General features: G+C 34.2%; 7 protein-coding genes across 7 annotated transcripts; 3 read left to right on the top strand and 4 right to left on the bottom strand.

Moving 5' to 3' along the window:
* Positions 1-188: 188 nt before the first annotated feature.
* PPL_09752 (uncharacterized protein) lies at positions 189-3,402 on the bottom strand (the record flags this gene model as incomplete). The annotated part of the gene is made up of 6 exons (XM_020580544.1): positions 189-1,809; positions 1,886-2,168; positions 2,205-2,330; positions 2,747-2,772; positions 3,224-3,264; positions 3,355-3,402. The coding sequence occupies 6 exons, from the start codon at positions 3,400-3,402 to the stop codon at positions 189-191; spliced, it is 2,145 nt and encodes a 714-aa protein (XP_020429131.1).
* A 293-nt stretch (positions 3,403-3,695) lies between these two features.
* On the top strand, positions 3,696-6,674 carry PPL_09751 (uncharacterized protein; the record flags this gene model as incomplete). Its single annotated transcript, XM_020580543.1, has 11 exons — positions 3,696-3,798; positions 3,869-4,001; positions 4,076-4,243; positions 4,306-4,368; positions 4,430-4,498; positions 4,567-4,626; positions 4,690-4,881; positions 5,009-5,049; positions 5,122-5,364; positions 5,438-5,716; positions 5,782-6,674. The coding sequence occupies 11 exons, from the start codon at positions 3,696-3,698 to the stop codon at positions 6,672-6,674; spliced, it is 2,244 nt and encodes a 747-aa protein (XP_020429130.1).
* Positions 6,675-7,971: 1,297 nt separating this feature from the next.
* Positions 7,972-9,828, top strand: PPL_09750 (flavin monoamine oxidase family protein; the record flags this gene model as incomplete). Its single annotated transcript, XM_020580542.1, has 1 exon — positions 7,972-9,828. The coding sequence occupies one exon, from the start codon at positions 7,972-7,974 to the stop codon at positions 9,826-9,828; it is 1,857 nt and encodes a 618-aa protein (XP_020429129.1).
* A 1,051-nt stretch (positions 9,829-10,879) lies between these two features.
* Positions 10,880-12,941, top strand: agps (FAD-binding oxidoreductase; the record flags this gene model as incomplete). The annotated part of the gene is made up of 4 exons (XM_020580541.1): positions 10,880-11,337; positions 11,419-11,794; positions 11,883-12,250; positions 12,287-12,941. The coding sequence occupies 4 exons, from the start codon at positions 10,880-10,882 to the stop codon at positions 12,939-12,941; spliced, it is 1,857 nt and encodes a 618-aa protein (XP_020429128.1).
* Positions 12,942-13,098: 157 nt separating this feature from the next.
* On the bottom strand, positions 13,099-13,704 carry PPL_09748 (glutathione S-transferase; the record flags this gene model as incomplete). Its single annotated transcript, XM_020580540.1, has 1 exon — positions 13,099-13,704. One exon carries the CDS (start codon positions 13,702-13,704, stop codon positions 13,099-13,101), a length of 606 nt encoding a protein of 201 aa, XP_020429127.1.
* A 55-nt stretch (positions 13,705-13,759) lies between these two features.
* PPL_09747 (uncharacterized protein) lies at positions 13,760-14,434 on the bottom strand (the record flags this gene model as incomplete). Its single annotated transcript, XM_020580539.1, has 2 exons — positions 13,760-13,763; positions 14,187-14,434. 2 exons carry the CDS (start codon positions 14,432-14,434, stop codon positions 13,760-13,762), a joined length of 252 nt encoding a protein of 83 aa, XP_020429126.1.
* A 705-nt stretch (positions 14,435-15,139) lies between these two features.
* On the bottom strand, positions 15,140-15,664 carry p17 (uncharacterized protein; the record flags this gene model as incomplete). The annotated part of the gene is made up of 1 exon (XM_020580538.1): positions 15,140-15,664. The coding sequence occupies one exon, from the start codon at positions 15,662-15,664 to the stop codon at positions 15,140-15,142; it is 525 nt and encodes a 174-aa protein (XP_020429125.1).
* Between the last annotated feature and the right edge of the window lie 49 nt (positions 15,665-15,713).

Raw genomic sequence — 15,713 nt, 5'->3', positions numbered from 1 at the left:
TATAATCGCAAAATTATACTAATATTCATAGAATTTTTGATGTTAATCAAAAGAATAGTTTTACAAAATGATAATAAAGAGATTATTAATAATAATTTATTTTTTTGAGTATTTGATTGATTTGATTTCATCATCAGATTGTTTGTTTTTTAATGATGAATTAATAATGTTATAAACAGTTGACTTGGTTAATGACATTGACAGAAATCATAGGGTATTCCAATATCTTTACATTGAATGTCGTCTTTGATGTCGTTGAGATAACCTTTTTCTAGTCGTTCGTTCAATTGATCCATGATATCGATTCCACCAAACTCTGGGTAGTTTGAGAGTGCTCGCAGTGTGTTGTACAGCTCGAACGGTGTCGACAGTTTGTTTTCGTTGCTGAGGAACTTGGTTTTGACTTCGGGGTGTGCCTCGAGGAACCAGAGTGGCAGCGTGATGTAGAGTGTCGGCATTGCCACCTCGACGTGACCGCCCTGTGCCCAGAGATAGTAGGGTCCCATGTGTGATCCGTGATCGCCGACCATCACCATCATCGTGTCGTTCCAACGCTCCGACATATCGGTGCCAATGAACTGCAGGAACCCCTCGTCGGCGTACTTTATCACGTCCATCGTGCCTTCGTGCGCATCCATGAACGTCGCGTGAACAATCTTACCGACCTCCTCGTAGTTTGCCCAGTATTGATTGATATAATCAAAGATTCGCTGATGAATATGCTTGTTTCCGAGACATCGACGTTTGAATGAGAATGGTCCGGCGAAATTACCGAATGGCTGAGCTGGCGGGTATGCTTCTGGCGCGCAGAACGGCAGTACCAGCTCGTGGTCAATGGAATCGACCGGTTTGCCCTTTGAGAGATACGCCTGGAACCAGTCTTCACAGAATCCATACACCCATGCCGTGGTATAGCTATCGTTACGGAACGATTGGAAATACATTGGATTGCGACGCCATTCGTGCGAGGGATGTGGAACCTTCGAGAGTTCGGGGTCGTGCGTCTGGTCGTAGCGCAGCGAATTGTAGCCGGTGTACATGGCAATCGTGTTGGGATCGGTATAGGGTTTCAATGAGTGATATCTCATGAATTGGAATACATGAGCGGCGCCATCGGTGTGTACTTTCTCCAGCGCTTGGAAAGACTTGGGTAGCGCGCGTTTAAAGTGTGCGCGCGACAAAGCGTCAACCATTAAAAACATAATATTGATAGGTTTCTTTGTTGTCGAGGTCGGCTGTTTAATATTAGTTCTTTGACTATCAGTGAAATGCGATGCTCTCTCGTGAATATGTTGCTTTCTAACGTTTTGCATTAGAACTTCTGTCTTGTCGCCGCAGCGCGCCAACACCGTCTCGTCGACCACTTTGACGGGCTCGCCATTCCACTTGTCACGCCGCTCAAACGTCGAATACTTTTCGAAAAGCGGACGTATTTCACGACCGAGATTTCCGGCGTCTTCAATCGATGTAAAGAAATTCGGTGACTGCGTGTAGGAGCTGTCGGGGTCGGACGCATCACACTCCATGTGCAGCATGTGGTCGGCAGTCAAGTAGGCGAACGGTACTTCCGTAGGACACTCCTGAGTTCCAACCAACGCTCTGGTGAATCCCTTCGGTATGAAATCTGGCCACGGTGTAAAATTCTCGGGAATCTTACACTCGCCGTTCTCGCCACGGAACAACATTCGCTTGCCGGCAATTCCAATCGGCCATTGTCTTACAAAGCCAGTCCGATAAGACTGGAAAACAATTCCAACGAAAATACCACAAATAACCAAACCAATTATAATATTCTTAAATTTAAATAATCTATAAAATTATTTCATAAATTAATATGTAATATTAATATTTCTTTCCGGAAATGATTATAAATATGTTAACATACTTTAATGATATAATCCAAAACAATGCAATGGAAATATAAAGAAGTTCTATACCAACCAGAATGATTAGGTTGTATTGACCATGATGTTCAAGTGACGCTCCTGTATCGCTGAGCAATTGAAACAATGTTATCAATGTACATATAAATAGTAATGCAATGATTATTTTCCTATCGATATTAAATGAAAATAATTTACCAAATCTATTATTACTATTATTGTTATTATTATTATTATTATTATTATTGTTGATATTTCTATTGTAGAAACTTGTGAAAGATAAAGCTATAAGAATAAAGAATGCACTGAAATACAAAATACTGGCTGTAATTATATAGACACCGAATATACCGATGTGATGATGTATCCAATCTACATCTTTTTTGCCTTCTAACGACCAATCATATAATGTATTTGCAATGTAAATCGATACAATTGATAATGATACTAATATTAAATTATTCATACTATATTTATATATCTTTTAATGTTGATTATTTATTTATCTTTCTAATTATAATAAATAAAAATGTTTATTTTAAAATTATAAATGATATTACAAGATTTTACTATACTAAATACTATAATGATAATAATACATTCATTATGCAAATATATTGATTTATGTTACTACTACTATAGTGAAAGATATGTACAATTAAAAGATCGATCGATCGATTCAATCAAATACTACTATAAGTTTTGAAAACAAAAATAACAACAACAAAATATATCTTTAATTAAAAAAAATTTAAATGAACAGACTTAATGACCAACCACCTGTTTTTCATCGTTTTTTTTTTTTTTTTTTTTGCAAAAATAATACCTTCAGTTATAATAGTCTGGTATTCTTAAATATCTACATGTAAAATTTGGCAAATTTTGAGATCTTTTTTTAAAAGATTGTTGGTTATCAATTTTGTCTTTAAAATCTACAAATTTATTTAAATTAAATAAATAGAGTAACAACTTGAAAAAAGAATCAAATTCTCTACTCTAAATATTAAGATTTAATTGTAAATCTTCAGTACATTTTCTTCAAAGTCTATCGATGATCCTAATCTTAGGGTCAAACAAAACCATGAAGTTAAAATTTGCCTTTTTCTTTATTACACACTAAAACATTATCATGATCTTTGTCATTTTCCCCACATATATAAATATATATTTACTTTTCAACCCAACCAAAAATAATATTACCAACACTATCAAAACACTTTTGTGTTAATAAATTTAATTTTGACTTTAATTTTTTGTGAGTTTTTTTACTTTTAGTGTGTGAATATATTTATATATATGTGTGTTTTTAAAAATGTAAGTGCAATATGTAAAATATTTACATTAAATCAAACATTACAATATGTACTCTATCTTTAACACCCTATTCCAAAAAAGTTTTCATTCCTTATCCAATCGAAGATAAAAAATAACAATAATGTATTATCCTATAATCTTAACAATCACAATTCACACACTCACAGTCTCTGCTTCTAAGTGTTGATTTAATTTTCAATACCATCATCATCATCATATATCCAATTTAATTAAATTAATTTATATAAATATTATATATAAATAAATTCGAATTGAATTAGTTTATTTTATTTAATTAAACCTCTATAGATTATTTAAATTCAACATCAATAACACAATATTCTTCCTTGTTCTTGTTTGCTTTGTTTCTTCTTCATTTCAATTGCACAATTGTTTATAACAATCAATCAATCATTCAATTACATCATAGTTAACAAATATTTATTTATATATATTTTTTTTTTATTTTATTCTTAAATCAATTCAATTTTTTAAATTATGATAAATAAATATTCAAAATTATTAATACTATCTTTAATAACATTAAGTTTGACTTTTATAAATGGACAATCCACAGATTTACCTTTAGACCAAGTTGAATGTAAGAACAAAATAATCTCCAAATTTGTTAATAATTTAATATTAATTTATTATTATTATTTTTAAAAAAGATGATTCAATGGTTTGGTATGTAAACCAATACCAACTTGGTGCTCCTTTTAATTCTTCCGATTTTTGTAATTGTAAACCATATATTGAATGTATAATAACCAATGGTAGAAAACATATAAATTCAATTTACATGTAAGGTTTAAAATTAAACAATTTATTATTTAAAATCATTTTAAAACTAACAAACTTACAAACAAAAAATAAAGACCAGATGCAATTAATTTAAATATTAAACCAAATCCAACTTTACTACCTCCCAAATTCAATTTACCATTTTTAACAAATTATAATGTTGAGTACGCTACTACCATTGTTGATCCATCAGTAAACATTTTAGAGCTTCTAAATGATTCTCCAAAATTATATTTCATAGCGTAAATATTAATATTTTTAAACAATTAATAGAAAAGAATAACTAAATCTTTTTTATTTTTAGTATTCAAAATGACACATCTATAACCTCAATTCCAGTTTTCAAATATGATATGCTAGTTAATTTGTAAGTATCTTTAGGATTACATACTTTAAAACCATGGACTAACCCCTAATAAACATGTTAGGATATTACAAAAAGTTGGAACCATTCAAGATTTCTCAAACCTTAAGAATCTAACTAAATTAGTTAAATTGTAATTAATAATATAAAAAATATCTAAAAACATCACTTATTAACATTTTTTTTAAATCTATTTAATAGACAAATTGATTCTCCAACTTCATTCGACAGAAATACAACTTTCAAATATATTATTGATCCGTAAGTTTATACTGCTAAACAATAATTATTCAATCCTTTTATTAATAAATTTACTATTTATAGAACATTAACATTGTTACCAGGAGAATATACATTTGACCAAAACTTCCCAATTGCCCAACTTTTATATTTGAATACTGAGAGACCAGGAAACTACACTTTCATCTTTAATAGTACTACTATTCAAAAGCTAAGAGTCGGTGGAACTGGTAGAATGAATATTACTTTTTTGAATACTTCCGTCATTGACACTCTGTAAGTTTGAAAGTTTAAATATTATATTATTATCTCTTGACTAGTTATATTAATATCTTTATTCTATTTCCTAAACAAAACAAACAAGTGAGTTAACACAGAACTATGATAGTACAATTGATTTCAGAGGAAATAAAATACCAGCACATTACACTTTATTAATTGATAGTAAGTCATTTAATAGATAACTTATAATACGATTGATTATTAACTAACTTATCTTTTTTTTTATATATATAGATGCTGCAATTGATACCATCTCTTATGCCCAGATTAATAGTGGATTTATCTTTACTATCACCGGTGCATTCAATCTTACAAAGCCAACAGTTACAGTATCAATCAATTCATTCCCATGCTTCCTCAATGAAACAAGCAATACAAAGATTGTCTGTCAAAGCGGTGTGCTGATTCCCGGTAATAACGATGTCTCTGTAAATATCAATGGTCAAAATGATTTGAAACAAATTGTAGTTCAACCAAGTAAGTACTATTTAGTATATTAATATATGATATTCGGTTTGATTAAATAACTAAACTATTTAAATTATAATAGCATACCCATTTATTACATCTGTAACAGAGGTTGGAAATAATCATGGTATTATTTTCGATAATGATGATTCACCATTTACTTTCAGTTTCCGTGGTAACTTTGGTCCAAATCCTGTCAATAGTACAAAGATCTCCATTTCTAACCAACCATGTAAAGTTGTTTCTGTCACCACCGAAGAATTAGTTTGTAGCATCTCTATCAAGCCAGGTAAATCATTACCAATTGTTCAACTAACTGTTGGTAAATTCAATTATTATTCCAATAATCTAATGTTCTTCTGTAAGTATTATATTAAAAAGATGAACAAATATATTCAAACATACTGATCTATTTATATAATTAAGATATTAAACAACAAATTACATCTTGTAATGGTAATGGTAAGGTTGAGAATGGAGAATGTGTGTGTGAGGATGGTTGGAGTGGATTCAGATGTGACTCACAGTATTTCACTGGCGCCACCGATATCAAGCATGGAATTAGCTCGAGCTCGCCAAACAATGCAAACTATTTCAACTTTTATGTTGGTAACCAAGTCTATCAGTTGGAGGTGACCGCCATCAAGGAGATGAATGTCATGGGTGCCGAAGCACGTTCCTTCAAACCACAGATCATCGCTACATCCGGTGGCAATTCATTCTTTAATCTCTACGACGAGAAGAATCATAATTTCGGTCTTCTAACTATTAGTAACATTGCTGGTGCGCAGACTGCACCTGCATTCCACTATGAGTTGATAGTCAATAACTATACTTATCAATCGATAAACAATCATCTGAGATTACTCTACAGTCTGTCAGTGAATACCGTTCCATTGCCAACTGACGAATGTGGTGATTTCGTTTACACCGACTACCGTTTCGCAAATGACGATCTCGAGTATTTCCGTGTTTCACAAGACAAGACTGCGCTACTGATAAATGTTACCGCCGGATTGGAATCGAATGGCAGATCGACCTACTACATCAAGAGCTACACAGGAGTGAATCGTCAAACCAGCCAAGTCTACTTTGACTTCCCTTACTGCGACTACTGCAAACAGCCACTGGAAATCGAATTACTCAGAGCATCCGATTCTTTCCACACCTCATGCTCAATCGATCCACCCACTCACTGGGAACTCTTTATCTACGTACCACTCGCTGGTATCCTACTAGTTGGTATCATAGTAGCTGTTATCCTACTCTGTAAAAGAAAATTATTTACAAACAATGAACGATTCTTTGATTTTGAGTAAATAATTTAAAACAATTACTAACTAAACATATATACATATAATCTATATTCATTCATTCACCAAAAGTAAAAACAACAAACATCCAAACAAAACAATAATAACATAAGTTCGCGCCAAATTTCCCTCCCCACCCACCGAATCTATCTATTCAACAACAAAATTATGAAAAACCAGAATTTAATATTTATATATAACTTAAATCAATAAAATATTATCATTTTTATTTAATTATTTATTTTTATTTTATTTTTCTATTTTTTTCTGTGGTTCATTTACAAATTGAGATATTTAATTGTCTGAAAGCTGCAAATGGACTACGTAGTCCAATGATCACAGACTTGTGACCATTAAATTTGCAAAGAAAAAAACAAAAAAACAAACTTTTTATTTTTCAGTGGTAACCAATCTGATGGACTTACTAAATAGTGGTGTATGAGAAAATTAATTGATTTGAGAAAATAGAAATTAATATTAATAATGATCACAAAATCATAAAAAGGTTTCTAAAATCTGACTGCAAATAGTAATATATCATTGGCATTGCAATCATCACATCAAATTGATACATCTTCTTCTTTGAAAGGCAAAGATTTGAAAAAAAGAAATTTGTTTTTGTTGAAACGATAGAATATGGAAGGGTTATGGAGGGGGTTTAGTTTATTAATAAATTATTTGATTGCGATCAAAAAAACAAAACAAAAAAAACATTGTTTTTGCAAAATTCAAAAAAAAATAAAAAAATTGCTTTTATGGTCACTCGCAAAAAAACTACGAAAAACAGTTTTTTTTGATGGTTTTTTTTGTGGAGTGTGTTTAATCAAACATTCCAATTGGTGAACCTGAAAAATCTCGAAGTAATCACAAAAATCCTTTAGGGTGTGCGGTCCAGATTTGCAGAATGAGATATATGTTGTTATCTGATTTGTCTCAGACTGTTGAAAACATGCGAACTATAGCCACCTGTTCCCTCATCCGATTGGAAGAAACTTCATACTATGTGTGAACCCAACAACTGTTTGGTTATAAAAGAGCTTCCAGATAGTTCATTGTCCAATTCATTTCACATCTAAACCTTTATTATAAATATATTTTGATATATTTATATTATTATTAATTTATAATAATATATTTATATCTCTTTGTATCAATACCATCTATTAATTTATAATTATTTGTATCAATACCACCAACAATATTATTTGTTTTGTTTTGTTTTTCAAATTGTTTTAATTTTAAAAATAGAAAATATTTTTTTATTATTGTAGAAAAAAACAAATATTATTTATAAACAATACAAATGAGATTACTTGTATTAACAGTAATTTTGGCCATCACCGTTGCCGGTGTTTTGGCCCAACAACAAACTTCACTGCGTGGTCACTATGCCAACTCGCTCCTCAATGAAGCAGGTGCTGGTGCCGCTCCAATAGAAACTTTCTCCAAGCCAAGCAGACCAATGACAGTCGGTATTGTAGGTGCTGGTATGTCCGGACTTTACGCTGCTCTCCTCTTGGAAGACTTGGGTATCTCCTACGAAATTGTTGAAGCCAACGACCGTTTCGGAGGTCGTGCTCACACCTTCAAATTCTCGAGTGCTCCATACGACTATGTCGATTTCGGTGCCATGCGTTTCCCAAGAACACCAGTCATGGATCGTGTCGTCGGTCAACAACCATGGAGTTTGGTCAACAAGCTCCAATCGCTCGGTAATCCAGTCACCACCGGAACCTTCTACTTGAGCCACGACAACAACATTCTCTACCACAACGGTCAATACGTCTACGCCAGCGACAGCTTGATGGGAGATCCACTCCATTTCGGTGACCAATATCACGGTGGTCCAGGTTCTGCCGTCCCAGACTGCTACGCTCAAATCACTCCAAACTACTGGCTTGGAAAGGCTATCATGCCATTCATTGTCAATTTGACTATGGACTTTGACAACGGTTACAAGGAGCTCTTGAAGTTCGACTGTTACTCCATCCGTAACTACATGGGTGAGGTATTGAAGGACAACACATGTACTCCCAACCATACCATGGCTGGTTACGACCAAATGGCCATTACCTGGTTCGAAACAATGAACACCGGTTCGGGATTCTTCGACCTCGACTCCTTGACTGAAGGTATCTTGAACTTCTACGACTACTCCGGTAAGGACTGGTACTACATCCGTGGTGGAACTTACCAATTCGCCGAGAACATGGTCAGATCCATCGGAAGAAGAAAGGTTGAACTCGAGAAACGTGTCACCAAGATTGCTCCAGGTGTTTCCCGTCTCGACTCTGCCAACGTCACTAGACCAACTCTCCGTGTCTCCATCGACGGTGAACGTAATCCCCGTGTCTACGACCACGTCATCTCAACCGTCCCACTCGGTGTCCTCCAGAGAATCGATACCACCGAATGCGGTCTCTCCTACAAGAAGAACGAAGCCTACCGTGTCCTCACTTACGATCGTTCCGTCAAGGTCGGTATGTCCTTCAAGACTCGTTGGTGGGAAGATCCCGTCATCATGAAGGGTAAGCCAATTTTCGGTGGTCAATCAGAGACTGATCTTCCAATCCGTGGTGTCAACTACCCATCGTACGGTATCAACTCTACCCATTCCGGTCCATACACTCTCCTCGTCGCCTACACATGGGGACAAGACGCCACCCGTCTCGCCTCCATCCAAAACGACCGTTCCCAATTGAAGAAGTTGCTCCTCGAGAATCTCGCCGTTCTCCATCGTGTCGACTACGATTTCCTCCGTGCTCAACTCGTCGACTGGGAGATGTGGAACTGGGATGAAGTTGAATTCGAATCCGGTTCATTCGCTGGTTTCTCACCATGCCAATTCTCCAAGTACTTTGCCGACATCACCAAGTCCGAGGTCAACGGAACCCTCCATTTCTCCGGTGAGGCAACCAGTGTCCACCATGCCTGGATCATCGGTGCACTCAACTCTGCCTACCGAGCCGTCGACCAAATCCTCACCACCGAAGGTTGGCACAATCTCCGTCAAAAACTCAGAGACAACTGGGGTACCATTGACGAATTTGCCTCCGAAGGTCTTACTCAATTCCCAGTACCAACCGCAGCTGCTCTTAGAAATGCTCAAGCCATCATGGATTCCAACATGAATCTTGCCATCGATCCAAAGAGAATCTAAACGTCTCTTTTGAAAAAGATTCAACTTTCACAGATAATGTAATAAAATTTCGAATATAAACATTATTATTATATTTTATAATCAAAAAAAAAAAAAAACAATAATTGTCTATTTTTATTTATTTGTTTTAATTATAAAAAGATGGTTATCTATAATTTAAAACAACTTTTTTTGTTTATTTTATAATATTAATTAAATACAACAAACTTTTCATTTTTACTTTGTAAATAAATTTATATGAAGTAATAAATTTAGATGTAGAAGTTTCACATGTTGCAAATATATATTGATTTCAGGAAGACTTTAAAACATAACAAATTAAATTTTAATGGTAAGCTTTGTGCAAAATCTTAATTACCGTTAGCTAGCTGAGACTTTAATTATTTACTTTTTTAATATTTCTTTACCTTTCTACATCAAGAAAAGACTAGCTATATCATTTTGTAACAAGTTCTGCATATACAAAAGATTAAAAAAATCATGACAATTTGTTCAAAAGTTGATAGATATACAGACAAATATTGAAGAAATGGACAAAAATAATACGAAAATCAATTTTAATTTGTTCTGTTTTAAAGTCACCAAGCTGTATAAATAAAACTTTTTGTTGAAAATAATTTTAATTTCTTTGTGTGAAGAAAATAAAATCTTTAACTACTTTTGGATATAATGTTCTCTTGCGTGCTTGATTTTTAATATCAAATAGATTAAAATATTATCTCTATACTTTCAGTGACTCAGATAAACTACAATAATGACTTATATGTTATCTAAAATATTATCTTTTGGATTTTTTTTATATAAATAAAATAAATAAAAAATAAACAAAATTCAATTTCAATTTCCCAAATGAATTGATGAAAAAAAAAAAAAAAATCATTATGATGCAAAAGTGGTCATCGTTTTTCAAAAATATCAATGAATTGTTTTTTTTTTTAATAATTTTTTTTTTTTGATTCCTTTTTAATAATTTTTTTTTTAAGTGGTTTAAGATTGTTGAATTATTTTATTTATTTGTTGTTTTTTTTTTTTAATTTTAAGAAAAACAAAAATGCAATTGGAAGTAGAAGATAATAAAGTGGGTGGTACTAATACCACTGCAACCATTGCTCCAGAGAGACAAGAGTTGGCACAGTTCCCACAGGACAACGTCGATTACTATCAGAAGATCAAGTGGAACGGTTGGGGTGACACTCGTAAGTTCTTGCATACCTTGGAGCCAAGTGGAACCATTGCAATTACAACACCGACTGCCTCTGCCGTGCCATTGCCATCGCTTGCCAACTACATCAAGAAGGAGTTGACATTGAACGGACAGACCTCCAATCTCGAGAACACACCATCGATTCAACTCGATCAAATCAACATCGCTGCACCACGTCCAATCAACCCATCGTTCGAACGTGAACTCCAATCGATTTTCACTCCCGATCAACTCAAGACCGATAAATTCGCACGTATCACTCATGTCTATGGTAAATCAATTCGTGATTTAGTTCGTCTTAGAATGTAAGTTGTAGAAGATAATAGATAGATAGATAGATATATAGATAGATAGATATTAATATTATAACTTTGTTTATTTTACAGTGGTCAAATTAATAATGCACCAGATTTAATTATATTACCACAATCACATGATGAAGTAGAAAAGTTGATGCAATCTGCTAATAAATATAATGTTATTGTTATTGCTTATGGTGGTGGATCGAATATTGTTGGTGCTTGTGAACCAGTTACAACCGATAGATTCGTTGTTTCAGTCGATATGAGAAGAATGAACAAGGTTCTCTGGGTAGATCGTAGAGAGATGACCGCTTGCATTCAAGTAGGTATCATGGGTCCAGACTTGGAGAAGGAACTCCGTAAGTCTGGTGTCAGTCTTGGTCACGATCCAGATTCATTCGAATTCTCAACACTTGGTGGTTGGTTAGCAACTTGTTCATCTGGTCATCAATCTGATAAAGTAAGTTAAAAGCTAATATAATGTTATAATTAGTTAGGTTTGTTTGTAATAATATACTTATTAGTTATGTTTTGTTATTTATTACTAGTATGGAGATATCGAAGATATGGCAGTTTCTTTCAAGACTGTAACACCAACTGGTACTTTAGAGTTGAGAAATGGTGCGAGAGCAGGTGCTGGTATTAATTATAAACATATTATTTTGGGATCGGAAGGTACTCTTGGTATTATTACTGAGGCCGTCATGAGAGTTCATCCATTGCCACAGGCTGAGGAGTACTTTGGATTCATGTTCCCATCGTTCACTCACGCCATCAATGCGTTGGAGCAGATTCGTCGTTCCGATATCTTGCCAACCATGATCCGTATCTACGACCCCGATGAAACCAGATTGTCGTTCTCCTCGAAGCCAAGCAAGGGTGCATTCTCAGAGTTTATCTCGTCGGCAATCAAGCAGTATCTTCACTACATTCGTTCGTTCGATTTCAATAGCGTCTGTTTGTCGATCATCGGATTCGAAGGTTCCAAGAAGCAAGTCGATTTCCACAAGAAGAGCGTCTTTGATATCCTCTCGAAGAACGGAGCATTCGGATTGGGACAATCGCCAGGAAAGACCTGGGCAGAGAAGCGTTACGATCTTCCCTATATCCGTGACTTTTTGTTGAACCACAACATGTGGGTGGACGTCGCCGAAACCACTGTTTCATGGTCGTCGTTGCTGCCACTCTGGAAGGAAGCCAAGCAGGCATTCAACGACCACTTCCGTTCCAAGGGTATTCCATCGTGGATTTGCGCTCACATCTCACATACCTACTCGAATGGTGTCTGTCTCTACTTTATCTTTGCCTCGAAGCAGAATGCCGACAACGAGATGACACCATACACCGAAGGTAAGCGTTTGATGACCGATATCGTTTTGAAGCACGGTGGTGCCATCAGTCATCACCACGGTGTCGGTTATGAACACGTACCCTGGATGAACAGATACGTCTCCAACGGTTGGATCAATGTCTACAGAAAAATCAAGGAGGTCGTCGATCCAAAGAATATTTGCAATCCAAGAAAACTCATGCCAACCCAAGAGGAAGAGAATGGTCAAAAGAAATATCTATTCGATGTACTCAATGTTAAACAACCAAAACTCTAAAAAAAAAAATAATAATAATAATCAAAAACAAAAACAAAAACAAATAAACAAAAAAAAACAATTAATAACATAAAATAATATATTTTTTAAAAACAATAAATAATTGCTTTCTTTTTAATTAAACATTACAATAATATATAACTAATTATTTATTTGTTTAGAATTTGTCGTCAGTTGGACGTGATTTAAAGTAGGCAGAGAGTTGTGGTAACTCTAAGATTTGTTGGTGGAATTGGCGACATGCTGGGAATGGCTCCAAAATACTTTGTTCCTTCATGTAGTAGATGTAGTCGAGTGCATTGAAAATGGAGATATCAGCCCAGGTGAGAGTGTTACCGTAGGTGTGCTTACCACCGTTCTCAGAGATGATCTTCTCCCAGCACTTGATGGTACGTGGAGCTAGTTCGCTACGGAACTTGGTCATTCCGGCTTCTCCGGCGTACTTACTGGTGAAATAGGCTTGGAAGAGGTCACCGCATGACAAAGCGTAGCTGAGGATCTTTACTTGATCGATTTGATTTGAACCGTTCAAGTTGTACTTGTTGGCAAGATAGGTCTCGATGGCAATCGATTGTGACAATTGGATATCGGCATCAATATAGTTTGGGAATTGACCAAAGGTAGTCAAGTTACGGATATCCTCTGGAATTGGATAGGTTTGAATTCTGTGGTCATTGAACTTGGCACCGGCATAGTTAAGGATAATACGAGAGACCTCAGCTCTTCCTCTTCCATTCAAATAGTATAAAGTTGGTAATGACATTTTGTTTTGGTTATTGGTTTATTAATATTATGTATCTTTACAGATAGTTATTTGTTTAGCTAATGAAAATAAATAGACAAAAAAAAAGAATATTTCAATTTCCAGGAAATTAATTTAAATTTCTCTTGTTTTTGAAGATAAAAAATAAAGTGTAGAAGTTTTTCAAGGTTCTCTGGAGAACTTTCATACAACAACCACCACTGCCCATTTAATGATCATAAATCATCAAACTGTACTTTGGAAATTTCATTTCATTTTTTTTAAAATATCTTTTTTTATTGTTTCAAATAATGTAATCCAATAGTTTAAACAACAATAAAATTAATTAATGATCATTTGTTATCAATAAATTGATTAATTTTGTTGAGCAGATTGATTTGATAATATTTTATTGTAAATATTTATAAATTATTATTATTATTATTTTTTTTTTTTGTTTTTTAATCTTTTAATAGAATTCCAATGATTTTACCAATATTTACACCACAGTCAGTGTATGAACCTTTCTTCTCGTCGGTAATAGCATTCTTGAAGTAATCGGTAAGATGAGTTCACGGATGATAACATCTATTAGACCAGCTTCACCTGACTCTAACCTAGCGACAAGGCTCTTGATTTCACTGACTAGCTTGCTGATGCCACACTCTTGATAGACCTGTGGAATGACAATGAGGCCTCCACCAAAGTGTTTGATACCCTCAATGACGTCGTGAACTGATTTCTTTGACATTCCAACTCCGATGTCTTGAAGACCGTCCTTGATGGCAGTTACAGTAAGATTAGTATCTAAGATACATTGTTTAACATTAGAACTAACAGTAAACTCCAAACCTTCAACTACCCCCAAAACCTAAATTCGCCGGCGAGATCGCTTGCATCTGTCTTAGTAGCAACTAAAAGTACAAAGAAGAAAGTAACAATAAATAATTTGTTCATTTCTTTGAGCAAGAGTAGAGTCTATCTGTTTACAAAAGAAATTAATTAATGAACCTTTAATCAATTCCTTATTGGGTTTTAGTTTTATCACTCATCACTAATTCTATTATCATTTAGTCCAACTTCACAGTTTAAAACGATTCAGTGTATTTAAATAATCAAAAGGACATTTACTGGATGAGTTTATTATTTTAATATTAAAAAATATCAACTACCAATCAGTTTTTTGTTTAGCAAAAATAAAGAAATATTTATATATTTTTATTTATCTCCTAATCAGATTTCACCAATGGTTTTACTAATTATCAGGGCGAATTACTATAGAATTTATTCTAGACAATTTATGTTTTAGTTGTTTTTTTTTTTCAAATAATTTAAATTTAATAAAATGTTAGTTTTATTTAAACAACATTTCAAGATTGTTTTTGGCGTGTTGATCAAATATTAATATATCTGATAAATAATAATTATAATATTTTATAATATTTTTATAAAAATTTTAATCTCTTAATAATACACCAATGATTTTACCAACGTTGATACCACAGTCGGTGTATGATCCTTTCTTCTCGTCGGCAATAGCATCCTTGAAGTAGGAGGTGAGGTCGTGACGGTTATGGAAGATGTTGATCAATTCACGGAGGACGACATCGATGACACCAGCTTCACCGGACTTTAATCTTGAGGCGAGGGTCTTGATTTCGCTGACGAACTTGCTGATACCACACTCTTCGTAGATCTCTGGGATCACAATGAGGGCACCACCAAAGTCCTTGAGACCATCGGCGACGTCGTGAACCGACTTCTTTGAGAATCCATGATCGATATCTTCGAGACCGTCCTTGATGGCGGTGACGGTGTGCTTGGTGTCTCTGATGCATTGCTTGGCGTGTGAGCTAACGGTGAACTCCAAACCCTCAACAACACCCAAGACCAAGTCTCCGAGGTCTGAGGCAGCACTTGCGTTAGTGCTAGCAACAACAAATAATGCGCAGAATAGTGTTACAATAAATAATTTGTTCATTTTCTATCTATTTAGATAATAAAGAAAAATCTATCTGTATGTTTTATAA

This window comes from Heterostelium album, assembly GCF_000004825.1.
Source record: "Heterostelium album PN500 unplaced genomic scaffold PPL_scaffold11, whole genome shotgun sequence".
NCBI lineage: Eukaryota > Evosea > Eumycetozoa > Acytosteliales > Acytosteliaceae > Heterostelium > Heterostelium album.
This window is presented reverse-complemented; position numbering and strand designations above follow the sequence as displayed.